General features: G+C 46.0%; 1 protein-coding gene across 1 annotated transcript in view; it reads left to right on the forward strand.

The window, feature by feature from the left end:
• The window catches only part of LOC137334724 (sodium- and chloride-dependent GABA transporter 2-like), a 72,376-nt gene that overhangs the window by 38,772 nt on the left and 14,409 nt on the right, over positions 1 to 19,195 (forward strand). Inside the window, exons 7-10 of the mRNA XM_067999633.1 lie at positions 5,866 to 5,998; positions 12,664 to 12,798; positions 14,702 to 14,805; positions 16,430 to 16,554. Coding sequence (XP_067855734.1) covers positions 5,866 to 5,998; positions 12,664 to 12,798; positions 14,702 to 14,805; positions 16,430 to 16,554 — 497 coding nt within the window. The remainder of the gene's footprint in view (positions 1 to 5,865; positions 5,999 to 12,663; positions 12,799 to 14,701; positions 14,806 to 16,429; positions 16,555 to 19,195) is intronic.

Here is a 19,195-nt window from a genome sequence, read left to right on the forward strand (position 1 = left end):
ACCCGGCGGGCGGGAGGAAGCGGCCCGCCTCCGCCACCAGGAAGGCCTGGCTCAAGGTGGCAGAGGGGGTCACCTGCGCCACCAACATATCGCCCACCTGCACACAGTGCAGGAGGCGCTCCAATGACCTCAGTAGGTCAGCCACAGTGAGTACACGTAGTCTTTCCCCTACACTCCGTCTGCCACAACACTGCCCCCACCCTACATCTCTTTCGGCACTGCCAACACTACTCTGTCACATCAACCCTCGTACACACTCAAACCCCATCCTCATCTTACCTGCACCTACTCACCTCGCCAGTACTCACCCCGCCACTACCACGCAACCCAATCCTCATACAATCTCATGGCTCTATCCCATACTCACCCTCTCGTGCATCTCTCTCATGGCCAGCCTCACTCAACCTGCCACCAACTGTGCTGCAGCCACAGGGCATGCATCACATATGTGCAGTAGGCAGCGTAAGGCAAACGTGTCGTGAGCATGAAGGGGATGCACAAGGGTGTTTGAGGGTTTGTCATGGTTGTTACTTATATTGAATTTCAGAACAACTCACATCACACATTATATTGGCACCACTACTGCCATGTCTTCGCGAATCCTGTCTGTTTTGTGCAATAATGCCCGCTCCTGGGTATCACTATGAGGACCCACCACTGATGCCACCCATTGTGTCACTGCAGAGTGGGTGTAGGTGTATTGCAGGGCTCTTCTGCGCAGACGACTGAGAGACATCGGCGATGTCCCCGGTTGCACCCTGGAAGGCTGCGGAGGAGAAGTTCGGGAGGGCAGTGGTGACTTTGACAGCGACAGGTAGGAAGATGGTGCTCGGGCCAGCCGGGAGCAGCTCGGCATGAAGGAGGCTGCAGATGTCCACAGCTACATGTCGAGTGACTCTGAGCCTCCGTGTGCACTGCTGCTCAGAGAGGTCCAGGAGGCTGAGCCTCGGTCTGTGGAACCTGTGGCGAGGGTAGTGCCCTCTGCGACGCATCTCTCTCTGCGGTAGCCCTCCCTCCTGCTGTACAGGTGGATGTGTCACAGCACTCTGTTGTGGAGCTCCACGTGTCAGAGGTGGATGGCGAGGCTGGTGAGGCTGGTGAGGCTGTTCGCCCTCCGAGGAGGTCATGACTGCAGCTACGGCGGCCCCCATCCGCAAGATGTACATCTGAGGGGGTCTGCAAGGTAGGTACATGTCTCCGGACCCCGGGGTAAGTGTGCAGGTTGGTGACTTTGACCGTCAGGAGGAGGGTGGTGGAGGCCAAACTTTGTCCCAAGTGACAGAGCGGCCTCCTGCAATGGGTGAGGGTCTCCTCCCCCCCCCACCTGTCAAGTGGACCTTTGCAGCTGCCACAGGCTGACAGCTGCAACACGTCCATTCGAGCTGGGAGTGTTTCCCCCAGTGTGGGAAACAGTCCCATGTTGATCAAAAATCACACACAGTCCCTTAATCAGGTCAGTTAATGACCTGAAATACCAAACTAAATATTGTCAAGTGGCATCCCGCTGGCTTTAATTGCCTGCGGGATTCCCACCAGCGGGGGCTGCGCGCGCACGCCGGCGCATCAGCGGGGAACCCGGAAGTGGGCGGGATTGAGGCGGGATCCGGTCCCGCTCCTGGATTTCCCGATTTTCGGGGCCCCCCCGCCGAGAACCCACCCGATAGCGGGTGGTAAAATCGAGCCCTCAGTCTGTAAATTTCAGGTTTCAGTCCCAAAAACAAAAGGACTCAATATCACAAAAATAACACATATTCGTATATGAAGAAAACATTTAACAAACATAAAACAACATATGCTCATAGAAAAGACAATGATTAAAATGCATACATTACTCCTAATAGCAACGACAGGAACCGCAGAGGGTTAAACTGCTTTTAGTTCTGAGGCAGCTGCAGCATGAAACATCAGAAAGCAGGACACACAGTTAAAGGGACGGTACATGAAACACAAAAGAAAGTTTGTTACTCTTTTACTTCAATCCTGTTTTCTCACAACAATTTTAATCTCTGATGTATGCTGTGGGTTTTCAATTTCTTTCTCCTCCTAAATCTGCTCTTACTCTTTGCATATCTAACAAAGGAATTATTACATAACTGCTTCACAGCCTCTGTTTGCTGTGAAAGGGATAATACAAACTTCTCGACCTCCTGCACAATTTCTTGCCTTCCTCTCTGTTGAACAAAGGAAGGGGTGTAATGGCATAGAGTACACGGGGAAGGGGCAACAGAGGAACTCGTCGAATGTCCCAGTAAAGTTTTCGTTGCTGAATCATTACAATTGCCTCTCTCGCTCCTGCAATTCCCAGACCATCTTTACCTTTCACAGTTTCCCTTTTCACTCTCAGTTTTGAGACAGTCCCTTTCTACAGAAAATGTAAGTACTTCTGAACAAGCTACTGCTGCTTATTGGTCAACAATCTTATCTTTAAATTGCTGGATTTCTTTCTCCTGTGCTTCCATTTCTACCTGTTTCTGCTTATTTTCTTTTTCCTTTAACTCTTTCATCAAACATTTAATTCTACCGAACACGGCTTTGGCCACAGTAAACAATCTGTCTATTACAGCGGTCTCAGTCCTGTCCTTCTTAAGGAGCTCCACTAACTCATCTAGAGAATCGGTTTGTCGCATAACATTCCCAATCTTTAGGAGTCCGCCAGCATGCCGAGCAGAATACTGGTCTAGTCTTAGCTACCGCCGTGGTGGCCAAAATGTAGGGACAATTCCTTCCTTATCCTTTTAACAAATTCAAAAAGCTAGAGACAGTAATATGACTGAGAATTAACTTCATTTTTTCTTGCTTCAAAACATTCATCATTTAACATTCCATACTGAATAGTATACGTCAGCCTCACGTCTGAAACTATCTGTGCAGGGAACTTCTAGGGGGAAATCCTGAGAATAGCTTATCCAAGCCTATTCACATTAGCTGGTCTTGTCAGTGAAGCAAAAGTTCCTGCAGAGTCAAACGTTGTAGCTCTTTTTATACCATTTTCTACTTTCTGCTGGATGCAACACCATTGGGTGTTTTATGACCCCCAGTTCTTAGAACAGATAACTATGATGTGGAGATGCCGGTGATGGACTGGGGTTGACAATTGTAAACAATTTTACAACACCAAGTTATAGTCCAGCAATTTTATTTTAAATTCACAAGCTTTCGGAGACTTCCTCCTTCCTCAGGTAAATGTTTCAGGAAATGTTTCCTGAAACATTTACCTGAGGAAGGAGGAAGTCTCCGAAAGCTTGTGAATTTAAAATAAAATTGCTGGACTATAACTTGGTGTTGTAAAATTGTTTACAACAGATAACTAGACAGGGATGACAGGCCTCATGCCTTTTCATACCATATTGTTATTTCCTGACGTTTTTCCCGAGCCATAGCTTTGTTGTACAAACCTTTGATGTATGCTCTATAGCAACCTATTGCCTTTTATATTGCAGCAATCTCCTTTTTTTACACTTCCCCCCTGCTGTGATCAAAAACTTGTGTTTTAAAAGCCATCGGGCGTTAAATTGGACCATGTAGCGCCTGTTGTTATGGCGGTGCGCCGGACGCCATCTTGGTATAGGAGTTAGCACACGCACAAATACTGAACAATGGAAGCATGTAAAGTAAGGAGAAAGTGGATGCAATCAATTTGAAACGCTGATTTAAAGTGATAGACACCATTTTGACACTTAACGCTCAACTCAATGCATAGTCTTAACCACGATCGTCTGAACGTGTTTTAGAGTGCCTGGAGGACCCACACTAGTGCTATTTAAAGGGACCATGTAGGATTTACAGGTTAGTGGCTGGATTATTGCTTCTGGCTGTCGATACATTTGTAACTGTTTTTGGAGGTCGCCTATACTTGAATACTAGGACGCGGGGACATAACCTAACATTTAGAGCCAGGACGTGCAGGATTGAAGTTAGGAAACGCTTCGACACACAAAGGGTGGGAGACGTTTAGAACGCTCTTCTACAGATGGCAGTTGAGGTTAGCTCAATTGTAAATTCTAAATCTGAGTTTGATAGATTTCTGTGAATCAAGGATATTAAGGGATATGGGGCTAAGACGGGTATATGGAGTTAGGTCACAGGTTCAGCATGATCTCATTGAATGGCAGAACAGGCTCAATGCATAACAGGAGCCACTTGCTGCCTCCTGTTATGCATCATCTTATTCTGCAATAAAGCGGGACGTGTGTCTGGGTGATGTGCCTGTCATGGTTGAATAGCTGCTAGTTTGTGTGGCTTGTGAGTTGTGGGTGAGCGGCTTGTAACAGTGTAATGTGTAAGGGTGAGATTGGAAGAATTGAGTACTGATGGAATGGGTTTGTTGGTATGTGGGTGATGGGGGGTGTAGTGCATGGAGCAGTGGATGCGGCTAGTGGTGCAGTTGGTAGGAGAAGCCCCTTTTCAGTTGACGTCACTCACCTTGACCACTCATGCCAAAGCATTGAACTTCTCCCTGCACTGCATCCATTGACTTCATCCCCTACTGCCTCCCACTGCCTTTTGGCCATATGCCTGGAGGGCCTCTTGCCTCCCTCCTCCCTCCCCCCCCTCCTCCGCGGATATAAGATTGTCCCTCCTTCTGTCCACCACTTGCACCAAGGCCTCTAGTGCATCAGCAGAGAACCTTGGTGCATGCACTCTCGCAGGCCTGGTAGCAACTCAGATCAGCAGATTGGTGAGGTCCAGCATGCAGATTGGAGGATGTGGGATTTAGTAGTGCACAAACTTTATTCAAAGTTTTAACATAACTCATCAGTGTGTAAACATAGGGATGGGACCTGCATCTGTGTTTTACGTGTGCGATGTCTGATCTCCGTTCAGACTCCGTGCAGACAGCAGACAGTTATTTTTAGCAAATAACAGGTACCAGCTACCTTTAAGAGATTTGAAGAGACATCCTCCCTGTAAGAGATTGGGGCTCCCCTGCTGGTGGAAAATATGAATTGCATTGAATCGACATGCAAGGCTTGGATTTCAATGAAGATTGACAGTGAGTACTGAGGCAGGACAAAGTTCATATCCAGCCTGCACAGGGGCCATTGGGCACGGGTTAATAGCGGATCATGCTACCTATGCCCAATAATAGGCTTTATCGAATTTTTCCCCCTATGTGTTTTAACCCTAACAACCCTTTTAAGCTCAATATTATCGACCTAGCTCATTTATTTATTAATCTATATGTGCCTTTCCATATATTACAATGTCTTCGGCCCTGAAACTCATCCTCTCCAATATCATCATCGTCACTGAGGGGAAATAGATAGGATTTGCGAGAACACAATTTAAACCATTCCTGTCTACATTACTGTCTGTCTTTATTAGAAATAAAAGTAATGTAAAAACATATCTATATTCTTACAAGGACAGCCTCAATTTTTGAACAAGGGATGATTGCAAGAAACTGACACCAATTCCACATACCTAACCATTACTTGTCAGTGTTTCTGCCTTTGCATCTCTACCTGTCGCGGTATAGTTCTCTTGGAGGTAAAAGCTTGACAAGATAATGGGGGAGCAGTGCAAGAGAAGTTAAGAAGGGAAACTGCAAATAGTTATGACAGTACTAACCATTCCCTCAATAACCTTCACTGGGCAGGGGAGGGTCAAACCTGGGTAAGGACTGTAGAGTAAATAACAAGCGTAAATTTAATTGTTGGCAGGTGGATGTTCAGGCATTGGTAGTGTGCCCCTCCCTATCCTCCATGCTGCTGCTGATTGGTTGGATGCTGTACCTGGGGTCCTATAGATTACAAACAGAAAGGATTTAAAGTACATATTTACCAAAGGAATGTGTCAGAACATAACTTGGTTAACTAAGGGACAGCTTTAACTCTGTCTCACGTGGCTTCTTGTTCTGTATAGGAAACGTGTCCTGAACTTGTCAGATGGGATTGAGCATTTAGGCGCCATCAACTGGCAGATGGCACTTTGCCTTCTTCTGGCCTGGATTATCTGCTTCTTCTGTATCTGGAAGGGAGTGAAGTCCTCTGGCAAGGTAAGAGAGGAAGGTGGTAAATTTCTTTAAAGACTGGCAGAGATTTAAAAAAGCAACAGGAATAAAATGTTATGTTTTCTTTGTGAGGGCAAAATTATACAGGGTAGTTCCTTTAAGCTAGCTTTTGTATGTGAAGAGCAAAAAGTGGGGTTCCGTCCTTTTGCAAACTATAAAATATTTCTACATTGTATCTTTTCATTTGATCAGTAGCTAGACCTGGGCATTGGGATGTTTAACATGGAAGCCACAGCTGCTGTTTCTGATATGATTTTCTCTGTCCTTCATTTTGACATGAGGGCCTAGGGGAGGAATGAATTCACATATTTAGACGAAATTGGGACAGAGGGCTGATATTGGGGAAGGTGACAGTGGTGGTGACTGTTGGGGGTTGGTGGAGGTCACGGTCGGGGGGAGCGGTGGTGATTGGGGGCGGAGCAGTGGCCAGCAGCGACCTGCGTGATTTTAATTTGGGGTCGGGAGGGCATTTCTGCTCCTCCCGGCTCCACATTCAGCTAAGTATATTTTAAACACTTACCTTGTTGGTTGCAGCCTGCAGAGATCCCTTTAAGCACCGCCTGATAGGCCGCATTTAGGCCTGGTTTTCCTGAACACAGTAGACCCTGGCGCAGGCTGTGTTCAGGGCAACTCAATATTACAGATGGAGCTTCAAAGAGGTGTAAGGCCCATTATTTGAATATGCAAAGGTGCTAACGCCTGTTTCAGACATGGGCGCTGCATGCCTAGTTTTCTGACTACACTAATATGGTGGGTTGCGTACTTCCAGCTCATGATGAGCGTTCACTTCCTGCCCACCATATTGGAGGCTTAGGAGGCCACTTAGTGCCCAAAAACGGGTGTTGCATGTCAAATTTCTAGGCTCTTTATTTTGAAAAGAGTCCAAAATTATATTTTTTGAATAAAAACTCGAAAATAAAATTATTTACATTGTTGTCAAGTTAATATATATAAAAACTTATTCTATGCAGCTTCCAGGATTTTCCACTGAACAACAAGCAATTAATATTTCACCTTTCCATTGCAGCTGTATAAAGGTCTTGTGTAATCAGTGATTAAAGGTCAATGGTCAAGAATTCCAGCTGTGCAGCACTCACTTTTCACCCTGCCACATTCCTGGGAGGGTCGAATATTGTGGGGGACGGTACATTATCACAGGATAAATGCATTGTGACTGCTGCCTGGTTACCTTGCAGAAACTTGCATGATTCTGTTTGTGTGATTGGACACTAGCTGGACATTAATGGATTGGTGGCCTTTTCTATTGACAAATACTGCCGGTTGGTTTTCTGGTGCCCTGATGACAACGTGAGTGCAGTCAATGAGGTCCTGGGCATGAGGGAAGCCAGCCACCGCTGAAAATCCCTGAGCTCTCTTGTGTTGACTGTTGAGATCAATGGGAAAGGTGATGTACTGTTCAGCCCTGGTGAACCCAGTAATGTAGGGTCTCCATCCCTAAGAGAAGGCCACGTGAATATCTTCAGGGGGGTGGGGGTTTTGCCTGCTCCCTTGCAGCCTGACATAATAAAAGGTGGTGGGATCAGAAGATTGTGCCATCTGCTGGAATTCCCATTGCTTATGCTGCCTCTTTTCTGAGCTTACTGTAAGAACACTGGGTTTCAATATCCCGACAAATATATACCAAGGTACTCCTTAACCCCCTCACTTTAACTCTTCAACACAGAACCATCTGGGGTTAGATCTAGGAGTGAATGATGGCCATGTTGGCTCGCCAAACTGCCTTACATCACTCAGTTCAGACTGAATTTCTGTTTACCTTACCAACCCTCAATTAGGATACCCACAAGCTACTGAGTGAATGAATTAAACCTTTCTTGCCAATCCATCATGGAAGAAGTCAGGCAACAAGTCATGAACTAATTATTGACTGCAAAATCACAACTTAAAGTTAAACATTGAGTATACAAAGAGTTAATAGATATAAATAGATGTAGTCAGGGTCATCCAGCAATTTGAATGACAAACAATTAATAAACACTTACTTAACAAAATGAGTAATAGAGGTTGTAAAGGCAATTCAGTAGTGTCATTGTAATTCAGCATTAACTGGATGCTGAGTATTAAATTATTGTTCAGATCATGGTCTGAGACTACTACAAGTTGGTGAGGTTAAATAGGGTTAAACCCCGATATAGCTGACAAGTTAATAGCATTACATAGCCAGTCTATTGGATAAAGTCTAGGTGCTGGTGGTCAGCAATGTTTCCAGAGCTGATGCCGTTCTTATGAGCGTCGTGTCTGTGTTGACCTTCTTCCTTCTCTGGGATGCAGGCGTTAGCTTCTGGAACATTGAGTCAATGAGCCTCTTCAGCAGCAGGATTATCTGTTCCACTTGGATACTCTGTTCTGGTGAGCCCACCTTCGCATGGTGCTAATATCTGAGCTAGCTCACCATCCTTGATCGCAGATACTTGTACGGTTTAGTGACATTCTTATTTCTGCCTGCACCTGGCTGGTATAGGCATTCACATTGACTTCTATAACCTCTTAATCTTAGTCCTGAATATACCTTGTACTTGTAAAGGTCCCTTTCTACATCTGCCCGGTAAAGATTACTTACAGAAGAGGCTAGAGAACACAAAGGATACTTTCTTTTAACTAATAAAACGAAGCTACATCTAAGAGAGGCCACTTCCAGTTCCTCTGCTATTGACTGGAAGTGTGCCAAACTCTCTTTTTTATACCTTAACTTCAAAGAGAAGCTTATAGAATCATAGAATCGTACAGCACAGAAGGAGGCCATTCAGCTTATCGTACCTGTGCCGGCTCTTTGAAAGAGCTGTCCAATTTAGTCTCACACCCCATCTTTTTCCCTATTATCCTGCACATTAGTCCTCTTCAAGTACATGTCCAATTGCCATTTGAAAGTTCCTATGGAATCTGCTTCCACCACTCTCCCAGGTAGTGCCTTCTAGATCTTAACAAGCTTCTGTGTGACAAAATTTCTCTTCATTTCCCCAATGATTTTAAATCTATGACCTCTGGTTACTGACCCACTTGCCAGAGGAAACTGTTTCTCCCTACTTGCTCTCTCAAAACTCCTCTATTAGGTCTCTCCTTACCCTTCCCTGCTCTAAGGAAAACAATCCTTCAATTGATCAATCTGAGTGTCAGAGAAAAATAAATGATAGATTGTTTATAATTCAACATAAGCAATAATTGCCACAGCTGAGTAATATATACATTCTGTCATATTTGGGTTTGGGTTCATCATGCTTGGATAGTGGGCCTCCTGCGAAACCCTAGCGCTGCTGTAATGGAATGCATGAAAAAGTAGAGGTTCTCATGAACCCACTGAAGGCACAACGATTTCCACATCTTCATCCACAACAGCCAAGTCAGAGTTGAAGCCAATGATTGTCATTGCTTCCTCTTCGTACACTGTTAAATGTCAAGTGTTGGCACATGCTCCTCCCCCAGTGGCCTGCTGTTCCCTGGCATTGTGTGCTATCTGCTCCTGCAGGAGCAATGCATAGTAATTGGCTGCTGCAGTTTTCAGATTCTGCAGAGGATTCATGGAATTGAAGGTAGTAATGAAAGGTAGAAGGAGCAAAGGCCTAGAATGAAAGAGTTCAATGTATTAGCATGTATTACAGGATGTGAGAAACTTGACATGAGTACTGACAAGTGACTTTGCTTCTCGAATAAGGGACATGATGCCATATTATACCCCAAGGGCAATGTTTGGCTATTATGCTAGGGAACACCATTTGAGTCTCTGTGATTCAGTTACCTTTGTTGCTGTTCATCAGAAAACATTCTTACCTTTACTGACTAAGTGAGGTCACTAAACTTGTTCTGATACTGCAAAGTGGCCCTTGAGGTTATGGAGGCCCTACTCAGACCACAGTCAACTCACTCTACACAGCAAGTAACATGCCAGATAAGTGCCAGGAAATGACCATCTCCAACAAGAGAGAGTCTAACCACCTCCCCTTGACATTCAAAGTCATTACCATCGCCGAATCCCCCACCATCAACATCCTGGGGGTCACCATTGACCAGAAACTTAACTGGACCATCCATATAAATACTGTGGCTACGAGAGCAGGTCAGAGGCTGGGTATTCTGCGGCGAGTGACTCACCTCCTGACTCCCCAAAGCCTTTCCACCATCTACAAGGCACAAGTCAGGAGTGTGATGGAATACTCTCCACTTGCTTGGATGAGTGCAGCTCCAACAACACTCAAGAGGCTCGACACCATCCAAGATAAAGCAGCCCGCTTGATTGGCACTCCATCCAACACCCTAAACATTCACTCCCTTCTCCACCGGCGCACAGTGGCTGCAGTGTGTACCATCCACAGGATGCACTGCAGCAACTCGCCAAGGCTTCTTCGACAGCACCTCCCAAACCCATGACCTCTACCACCTAGAAGGACAAGAGCAGCAGGCACATGGGAACAACACCACCTGCACGTTCCCCTCCAAGTCACACACCATCCCGACTTGGAAATATATTGCCGTTCCTTCATCGTCGCTGGGTCAAAATCCTGGAACTCCCTACCTAACAGCACTATGGGAGAACCTTCACCACACGAACTGCAGCGGTTCAAGAAGGCGGCTCACCACCACCTTCTCAAGGGCAATTAGGGATGGGCAATAAATGCTGGCCTCGCCAGCGACGCCCACATCCCATGAACGAATAAAAAAAAAAGCCCATGCTACTGCACATGATGGCTTCTTTCCTTTTACTCCAACAATGGCATCCCTCCTTTCTCCAATTTGTCACAGCAGCACTTCCACGTCAGCCTCAGAGGAGTTAGATGCTTGCCTTTTCCCTTCTGTTTCAGCAGCATTTCGCTCCCTCTTCCAAGAGTCTGCATGCTTTAACTCCTTAACTGCATGCAGCCTTTTAAATAATGAAGTTGAGTCCTTCCTCTGCTCCCTTCCTCAGTTTTCCATCCCCCGACGTATCTGGCCTTCTGCTGGATGGATCCCCCCCACCCAATCCGGTTCATCCGGTATTATTGAAATAAGCTGGCGGCAGGATTTCAGACAGGGCCAGCCTTCTCCATTTTCAGCAGGTATAAGTCCTGCTCTGTCACACTTGTGCTGCCACATCAGGAACACAGGAATTTCCAGGCCATTGTTTTTGCATCCAATTTTGGTGACCATGTTGCTTCTTTATTATGCCAGTTTATTTTTTTGGCTTTTTTTGACTTGTATGAGTTTTGGAATTCTTCTGAACTTTTTATGCAACAGTCATTTGGTGACATTTGTTTGGGAACTGGATTTCCCCATCCCAAAGCAGCTAGACATCTTTGCTGGCCAAGGCAACTTGATCTACACCATGGGCATTCCCTAAATGATGTTGCAAGCTCTTTTTGAGATAAAGGATAAGGAAGAAATGGGCCAATAGCAGCAGAGGAAGTAACACACACTTGAGTCAAAACAAGAGACACAGCATGTGGACTTGCACCCACATCTTGAGCAACAATATGCAGAAACATTTCTGGATCAGGATTCTCTGATAAAAAGGTAGTGAGGGAGTCTTTAATGGGCAAGGGGTGTGTAAATATAAAAAGTCATTCTGGGAGAGTATGAAGGTGAAAGGGAATGTGTGTTGCAGTATAGTATTGCAGATCAGCACAAAAAGGTATGTAGAAGGTTAAAGTACCTTGGCAACCTTCTTGTGGATCTTTCTTCTTCATCTGGAAGACTGAACTCTTAGCTTCGGAGATTACATTTACTTGTTCCACCACCTCTTCTATTGCAGTCCTGACTGCATTTTGTTGAGGACAATCATGCCCAAATGTGGTACACATTCTTACCTGGGCCCTGTCAACATTGCTGTCTCAGTGATGGCAGCATTTCTGGCTGGACTCTATGAATTGTCAGAATTTGTGCTTATTTTCTAACACTTTCACCAAAGCTGTACTCCAAACCCGCAGGGAGTGCCAACACAGATTTATGGCCCTGCGCCTGTACTTTCAAGTCACATCTCTCAGAAATTGTGCTCCCTTCTTACCTCTGCGAGCTGGGCGATGTACACTGTGGGGTGGGTGGGGTCGCAACACCCAGCTGTTAATGAGGGGACAGAGCAAATCTAGAGAGGTCCCTTCATTGTGTTGGTTGCACAAAGTGTCCCTGCACTGGTGGCACACCAGGAAGGCCAACTTCAGCTCCCCTAAGCTAATCATCCAATTTCTAAATGAGTAAAAAGGATATTTGTCCTGAATTTCCTCCGAGCCAATATCCTTTCTCGCATATCTCTGCCCAGAAGAGGATCTTGTTGGATTTCCCACTAGGATTTGGGGCAGGGAAGGAACCCAAAAATTTCTAGGCCATTGCCTTTCCATCCGATTTAAATTTTTTATCATCAGGCCTCACACAAAAGGGGCCAATTACCTTGAAACTTGGATCTTTTCGGGGAGCTTGCCAGCAGCATCCCCTTACGGGTATCTGGCACCACATCTTCCACATCTCCAGCAGGCACCCAAGATGCACTCATACTGGCATGGGAATCTGCCAAAATTATTTAAATCAGATGACCCTGGATAGTCTGTTGGCCTCAGGAGCAGACTGCCAGAGGCACAGTGTGGGTCTGAGGATTTCCGGGTCCATTGTGTTTGCCGGTAGCTGGAGTCAGCATGGATTTCCTTTCTGCTGTTTATTTTCTTTTTCAGGTTGTCTATTTCACTGCTTCCTTCCCCTATGTGATGCTGATCATCCTTCTGATCAGGGGAGTGACATTGCCAGGTGCTGCTGAGGGAATCAAGTACTACTTGTACCCTGATCTATCCAGGCTGGCTGACCCTCAGGTAAATGGATCAGTAGATATATTTAATATTTGTGTGAATAGTTGCTACACCTGCAATATATTTTTATAGCCCCCTGTGCGATATTATAACATGGGCCAAATGATTTACCTGATGGTGTGAATACATGTAAAACTGTGACAAGTCTCACTGATTGCCAGTTATACACGTTATTTCGCAGATGGTATTACAAAGATGAAAGCATTGATTTCCTGATTGTGCATAAGTTCAGCTGGAAGTTGGCAACAAGCTCCCTACTCCCTACTCTTGCCACCGATTCCATCCCTCTTTCCAACCGATGTCTCAGGCTAACCCTCAGGGTCCTATTCAACCCTGAGCTCCATCACAAAGACCGCCTACTTCCACCTCTGTAAAATCACCTGCCTCCCCCAGATCAGCCCATCTACCCCTGAAACTCCCATCCATGCCTTTTTCCAGACTTAACCAATGGTCTACTTGCCGCTCTCCCATCCTCCACCTTCCATAAACATTAGCTCATCAAAGACACTGCTTCCGGTATGATATTGGCAGGATGTGACTAGTGGAGTCCCACAAGGATCTGTCTTGGGGCCTCAATTATTCACAATATTTATTAATGACTTAGATGAAGGCATAGAAAGTCTCATATCTAAGTTTGCCGATGACACAAAGTTGGTGGCATTGTAAGCAGTGTAGATGAAAACATAAAATTACAAAGGGATATTGATAGATTAGGTGAATGGGCAAAACTGTGGCAAATGGAATTCAATGTAGGCAAATGTGAGGTCATCCACTTTGGATCAAAAAAGGATAGAACAGGGTACTTTCTAAATGGTAAAAAGTTAAAAACAGTGAATGCCCAAAGGGACTTAGGGGTTCAGGTACATAGATCATTGAAGTGTCATGAACAGGTGCAGAAAATAATAAATAAGGCTAATGGAATGCTGGCCGTTATATCTAGAGGACTAGAGTACAAGGGGACAGAAGTTATGCTGCAGCTATACAAAACCCTGGTTAGACCGCACCTGGAGTACTGTGAGCAGTTCTGGGCACCGCACCTTCGGAAGGACATATTGGCCTTGGAGGGAGTGCAGCGTAGGTTTACTAGAATGATACCTGGACTTCAAGGATTAAGCTATGAGGAGAGAGTACACAAATTGGGGTTGTATTCTCTAGAGTTTAGAAGGTTAAGGGGTGATCTGATCGAAGTTTATAAGATATTAAGGGGAACAGATAGGGTGGATAGAGAGAAACTATTTCCGCTGGTTGGGGATTCTAGGAGTAGGGGGCACAGTCTAAAAATTAGAGCCAGACCTTTCAGGAGTGAGATTAGAAAATATTTCTACACACAGAGAGACAAGAATGCTTGCAACAGAGGGAGACGTTGACCCTAAAATTCCGTTCCAGTATCTGGACAGAGCAGGTGGATTGCCCACTTGTGACCATAATTTGGGGAGGAACTTAGTTCTGTGATATTCTGCACTGTTTCTTCCCCAAGAAGCCCACTTGCATTTTCATTTGGCCCTTCCAGCATGTCCTCTCTGCCATCAGAGCAGCAGGGCACCTCTCTAGCATTCTGGTTGGTCGTTCAGGAAGGCCGGCTGAAGCACCTTTACTGATGTGATTCACCCGCCCTGCATATTCAACTGACCACACCCCATATAATTTGGTTTGGCTGTGGGCCTATCCGCCAATGTTCCACCAATGAAATGGCTCTTTGAGGCCAAAGTTGAGAGAAAGGTTGTTTACTCTTCACCAATTCGTGCATCCTGTCCAGACTTTATGACTGCTGTAAAACTTCTTTTTGTCAAAAAACCTTTTTTGATGCACAATTAAATTGATTTAAAAGGTCTTTTTGTGATTGCGTATGTAAATGTGACTGGTGACTGCTGTTAACATGGTCCCTTCTTCTTTTTGTCTTCATCAGGTATGGTTGGACGCTGGTACCCAGATCTTCTTTTCCTTTGCTGTCTGTTTGGGTTCCCTCATTGCCTTGGGAAGCTACAATGACTACAACAATAACTGTTACAGGTATTCTGCTGCTTACAGGATATCATCCTCTACAATTGCAATGTTTCTTGAGCTTGTAACAGAAGCATGATTTGTGGGGGTGCTTCATCAACTATTATACACTTGACCTTATATTTCATTAGAACTGAATGTTTCAATGGATTGTGCATTGTGTTTGCACCTCTGTAACCTGGGTTCAAAATCAGTCTTAATAGAGGGGATGAAGGTCTCTCTCTGAGTTAGTCTTGGAGTGATACAATATACCGATAGGCCCTGGACTTCCCGCCTGCTGCAATGGCGGCAGATGCTCAGCAGGGTTTAGTTCCGCCAGCATCTCTCATTGTGTCCCTGACTCCAGCCTGGTTGTAGGGGTCAAGGGCATTTAAATATTTCAAGCGGGTGCCACGAACAATGCGTACCCGTGTCAGATGGGGAGGGGGTGGGGGGTAGGAATTCATTGCGGTGCCTTGCTGTAATGTGAGTAGTGACATGCTTTAATCAATTACTTGGGGGAAAATGGCTGTTTAAAATTGAAATCCCTCCCTGAGGCCCTTAGCATTGCTTAATGCCAGGGATTCACAGATCTCTCTTGTAACCAGCAGAGCTAGGGTACATATGAGCATTAGTATGATGTTAAAGGACGCTCGCCATATGTGAGAGAATGTATTATGCATCTGGCCTCACATTCACCTGAATTTTTCATAGGCACAAAAAGGACGAGGACCCAGTAGCATGGGCTGCTGCTCGTTTCATGTCACCATCTGCCCACATTACATCAGCTTACTGACACAACAATAGAGGGAATTCCGGGTCGACCAATATTTAAATGTAATATCATAGTAGCATTCATGTGGAATGCCACACTCCGTATACTGAGAGGACGCTTTAGCTCCATCAGGTTGCCTGGATTTGGCACATAGATTCCTTATGTGAAAAGACGGTGGTGTTGATTTTAACCCTACCCGCCTGGCAGAAAGCAGACAGATGGGTGGTTACAAACTGGACCTAAGCGGGGAAGCCTTATGCGATGGCCAACTAGGCAGAAGCAGGTCTGCAGCTGGTCTGAAGACAGAAGAGGCCTTTCCTGTAAGTCTAAAACTTTTCGCTATGTGCTCCTCTGGGTCCCACAAGGAAAGTCGCGGTTTCCACTGCCCAGGATTCCCTACTTCTTCCCCCCCGCCACTTACCTGTAAGTCTAAAACTTTTCGCTATGTGCTCCTCTGGGTCCCACAAGGAAAGTCGCGGTTTCCACTGCCCAGGATTCCCTACTTCTTCCCCCCCGCCACTTACCTAGAAGCCTGCGGGCAGCCAAGAACCCCCGATCTTTGCCTGCCGGCACCCTTTTCACAACTGTTCTGGGCAGCAAGTGAACCGGTGCCATTTGAATGAGGCTCGGGGTTAAAATTACTTTGACCTCCTGCTGCCTCTGCTGGGTGAGAAGTCAACTCGTTAGAACCGGAAATCCACTCCAAGATAAGTTCCACCCCGGTGTTCCACTCCCATTGCAAACCCAGCCAACCCTATTTTAATATTGTGAAAATAAACTCGATTATTGTTCACAGTCCCATCCTTACATTCCTACTATTAAGTTGCTATTTATACAGCTATAGAGGTATTCTGATTTCATTCCTTTTCTTGTCCATAGTGCTTGTTTGATATTGAGTGCCATAAACAGTGGAACCAGCTTTGTGTCTGGATTTGCCATCTTTTCTGTCCTAGGATTCATGGCCAATGAGGAAGGGATGTCCATTTCTGAGGTGGCTGTGTCTGGTAGGAAATTCTCTCATTTTAAATTCAATGTTAAAGTGGTGCTTCTGTGAGTCATTTAACTTGGGAGTGAAGATGTTGGAGACTTGAGGGGGAGGCGGGGGAGCAATATTCATATCTCTACTGCCCCATTTGTGCTTAAAAATGGGGCAGTAACGGGAGCTAAATAGCGCACATGGTTGAAGCATCAACTTACCACTTGATTTCAGCCCGTTCCGATTTTTGGGTGGACCTTGATCTAGGTGGCTAGAACTCCCGCAGAAACAGGCAGGAGTCTCATTGATATATTCAAATCAGGGTCACGATCCCAATGCCATTTTGAACTCTGCTCGTGTTGCTACTGCCAGTTCCTGCTCCCACTCACAAACCATGGGCGTTACAAGTTGGAAGGCGACTGTTTCCAGCGATATTTAAAAGGATCCCCAGCTGCCCTGAGGAAAAACTATAGAAATTTTCAGCAGACATTTTGTTTGTATTAGATTTTTCTTTGTTGCTATTTAGATTATTTCAATGTGCTTGTAGTTGTTGTTGAATGTTCTGAACTCTTAAGGGCCCTCTGGCATCATACTTATTTCTTCATGTGAGGGGTCCTTCTGGGAATTCCACTGTGGCAGGAGGAGGAGGAGCAGCAACGGTAGGAGGGGGCAGACGGAACTGCAGCTGGAGGGAGAGCAAATAGAAGGAGGTGTATTTGAAGGAATCCTTATCCTCCCAACAGAGTTTATAGTCCCAGGACAACATACCTGCGGCTCCCTGAGGAGCTGAGCATAAGGAGATTGTGCTTCACCAGGGAGGCTGTGGCAGAGCTGTCTCGCCTCCTGCAACAAGACCAGCAACCAACTGCCAGAGCTAGAACAGCATTGCCTGTTGCAGTCAAGGTCACTGCAGCCCTCAACTTCTTTGCCTCTGGCTCCTTCTAGGCTGCTACAGGGGATATCAGTAACATCAGTCAGTCTGCAGTCCATGCTTGCATTAAGCAGGTGACTGATGCCATGCTTGTTAGATCAAACACTTTCATCACTTTTTCCATGGACATCTGGAAGCAGCGGGACAGGGTTTGCACAGATTGTAGGATCGCCTCAGGTCCAGATCAACATTGACTGCATCCATGTTGCCCTTCATGCGACCCCACTGCAAGGGCTTTCAGTCCATTAATGTGTCTGATCACCAGCAGTGCATCATGCAGGTCATGCCTGCTTTCCAGGCAGCCGGGAGCGAACACTGATGACATGCAGGACAGCAAAGAAACGGGGCAGGTCCAACAGTTTCCTGCGACCAGAGCTCTCCGGTAGAACATAAGAAATAGAAGCAGGAGTATGCCATACGGCTCCTCCAGCCTGCTCCGCCAGTAGCAACTCATTGAAGACCATCTCAGCTGAACAAACCCTGCTCAGGCATTAACAGTCATGTCCAGCATCTCTCCCAGTCCTGCTGCCCTCCAATAAACCGCATCTGACCAAAGAGCAACATTTGTATACATACCAACTAACATTGCGAGGTCACCAGCTACTGCAGGAACACTCTCTGCAATCAAAGATTTCCAAGAAGCTTGTGACTTTGCTGGCTTACACAAACGCCTGCATACTAATTATCACCCTGGTGTGAGCCCTCAGCACCTGTATTAACTACTCCCTTACCTACCCCAGTGCTTCTATGAGGTGCTCCTTATCAGTGGCTGCAGCATGGGAGATGGAAGGATGCTGTGGCTCAATCAAGGGCTCATGAGTTGCTCATAGTCATTGTCCTCTAGGACCTCAGGCCAGAAAGGGGCTGGCTGCAGACTGCAACAACTTGCTATTTGCCAAGTCAGTCTAGCTTTCTGATACCAGGGCAGATAATGGTTCAGGGGTTCAGGAGGGTCCAGGTGTGCTGTCAACTTGAGAGATTGCATTATGTTCCATCTCCATTGCATGAATGCCTCTGCTACTAGTCTGTAGCTCAGCACTCGCACTAATCTGTGGAAGGACAAGTGTAGGACATCTAGAATTCGATTGAAGCCCATCTATTCGGTCTCCCAGGCTGTCCAAGGTGGAGGAGATGGTTGAGCCGAGAGCCTGCATGGCCCCAATAAGAGTATTCCAAAGGCTTACTATTACTGGTGCCACAAACTCCTGCAGGAAGGGGCCAGCTACAGCAACCATTGAGGTGATCACACACTCCATGGTTGACTGTAGTTGATGCCATGCACCAGAACCTCACACAAGTTGGTAAAAGATTCTGCCACACTCTCTGATATGTTCTAGAAGCTCCCTGGCTGGCAGTCAAATGTGTTCAGCAATTGCTGGTGCACAGAAATCATCTTTCTTTTAAAGGCTAGGCCCCTAAACTCTGCATCTCTGTCCTCTTCAGCAGAGCTAGGATATGGTCTTTTGATGAGCTGTTTCCTGAGCAGTTCTTTCCAACTGCAACTGCTCTTGTTCATCTCTGCTTGGTGAAACACCCAGTGCAGACTCCTTTAACTCACTATTGATGCCACACAGGGTGCTAATTTCTGTTCTGGTGCTTGGAAGGGTCAGGGTGAGTAATGGTGCATCTTCAGCAGGCTTTCACCCCCTCGGTCTGTGTAATGGGAATGCCTGAATCATCTGATAGATCTAGAAAAAAGGGGAGGTGGATAAGGGTCATTGTATAGTGGCAAGGGTAA

Source organism: Heptranchias perlo, chromosome 18, assembly GCF_035084215.1.
Source record: "Heptranchias perlo isolate sHepPer1 chromosome 18, sHepPer1.hap1, whole genome shotgun sequence".
Classification (NCBI taxonomy): domain Eukaryota; kingdom Metazoa; phylum Chordata; class Chondrichthyes; order Hexanchiformes; family Hexanchidae; genus Heptranchias; species Heptranchias perlo.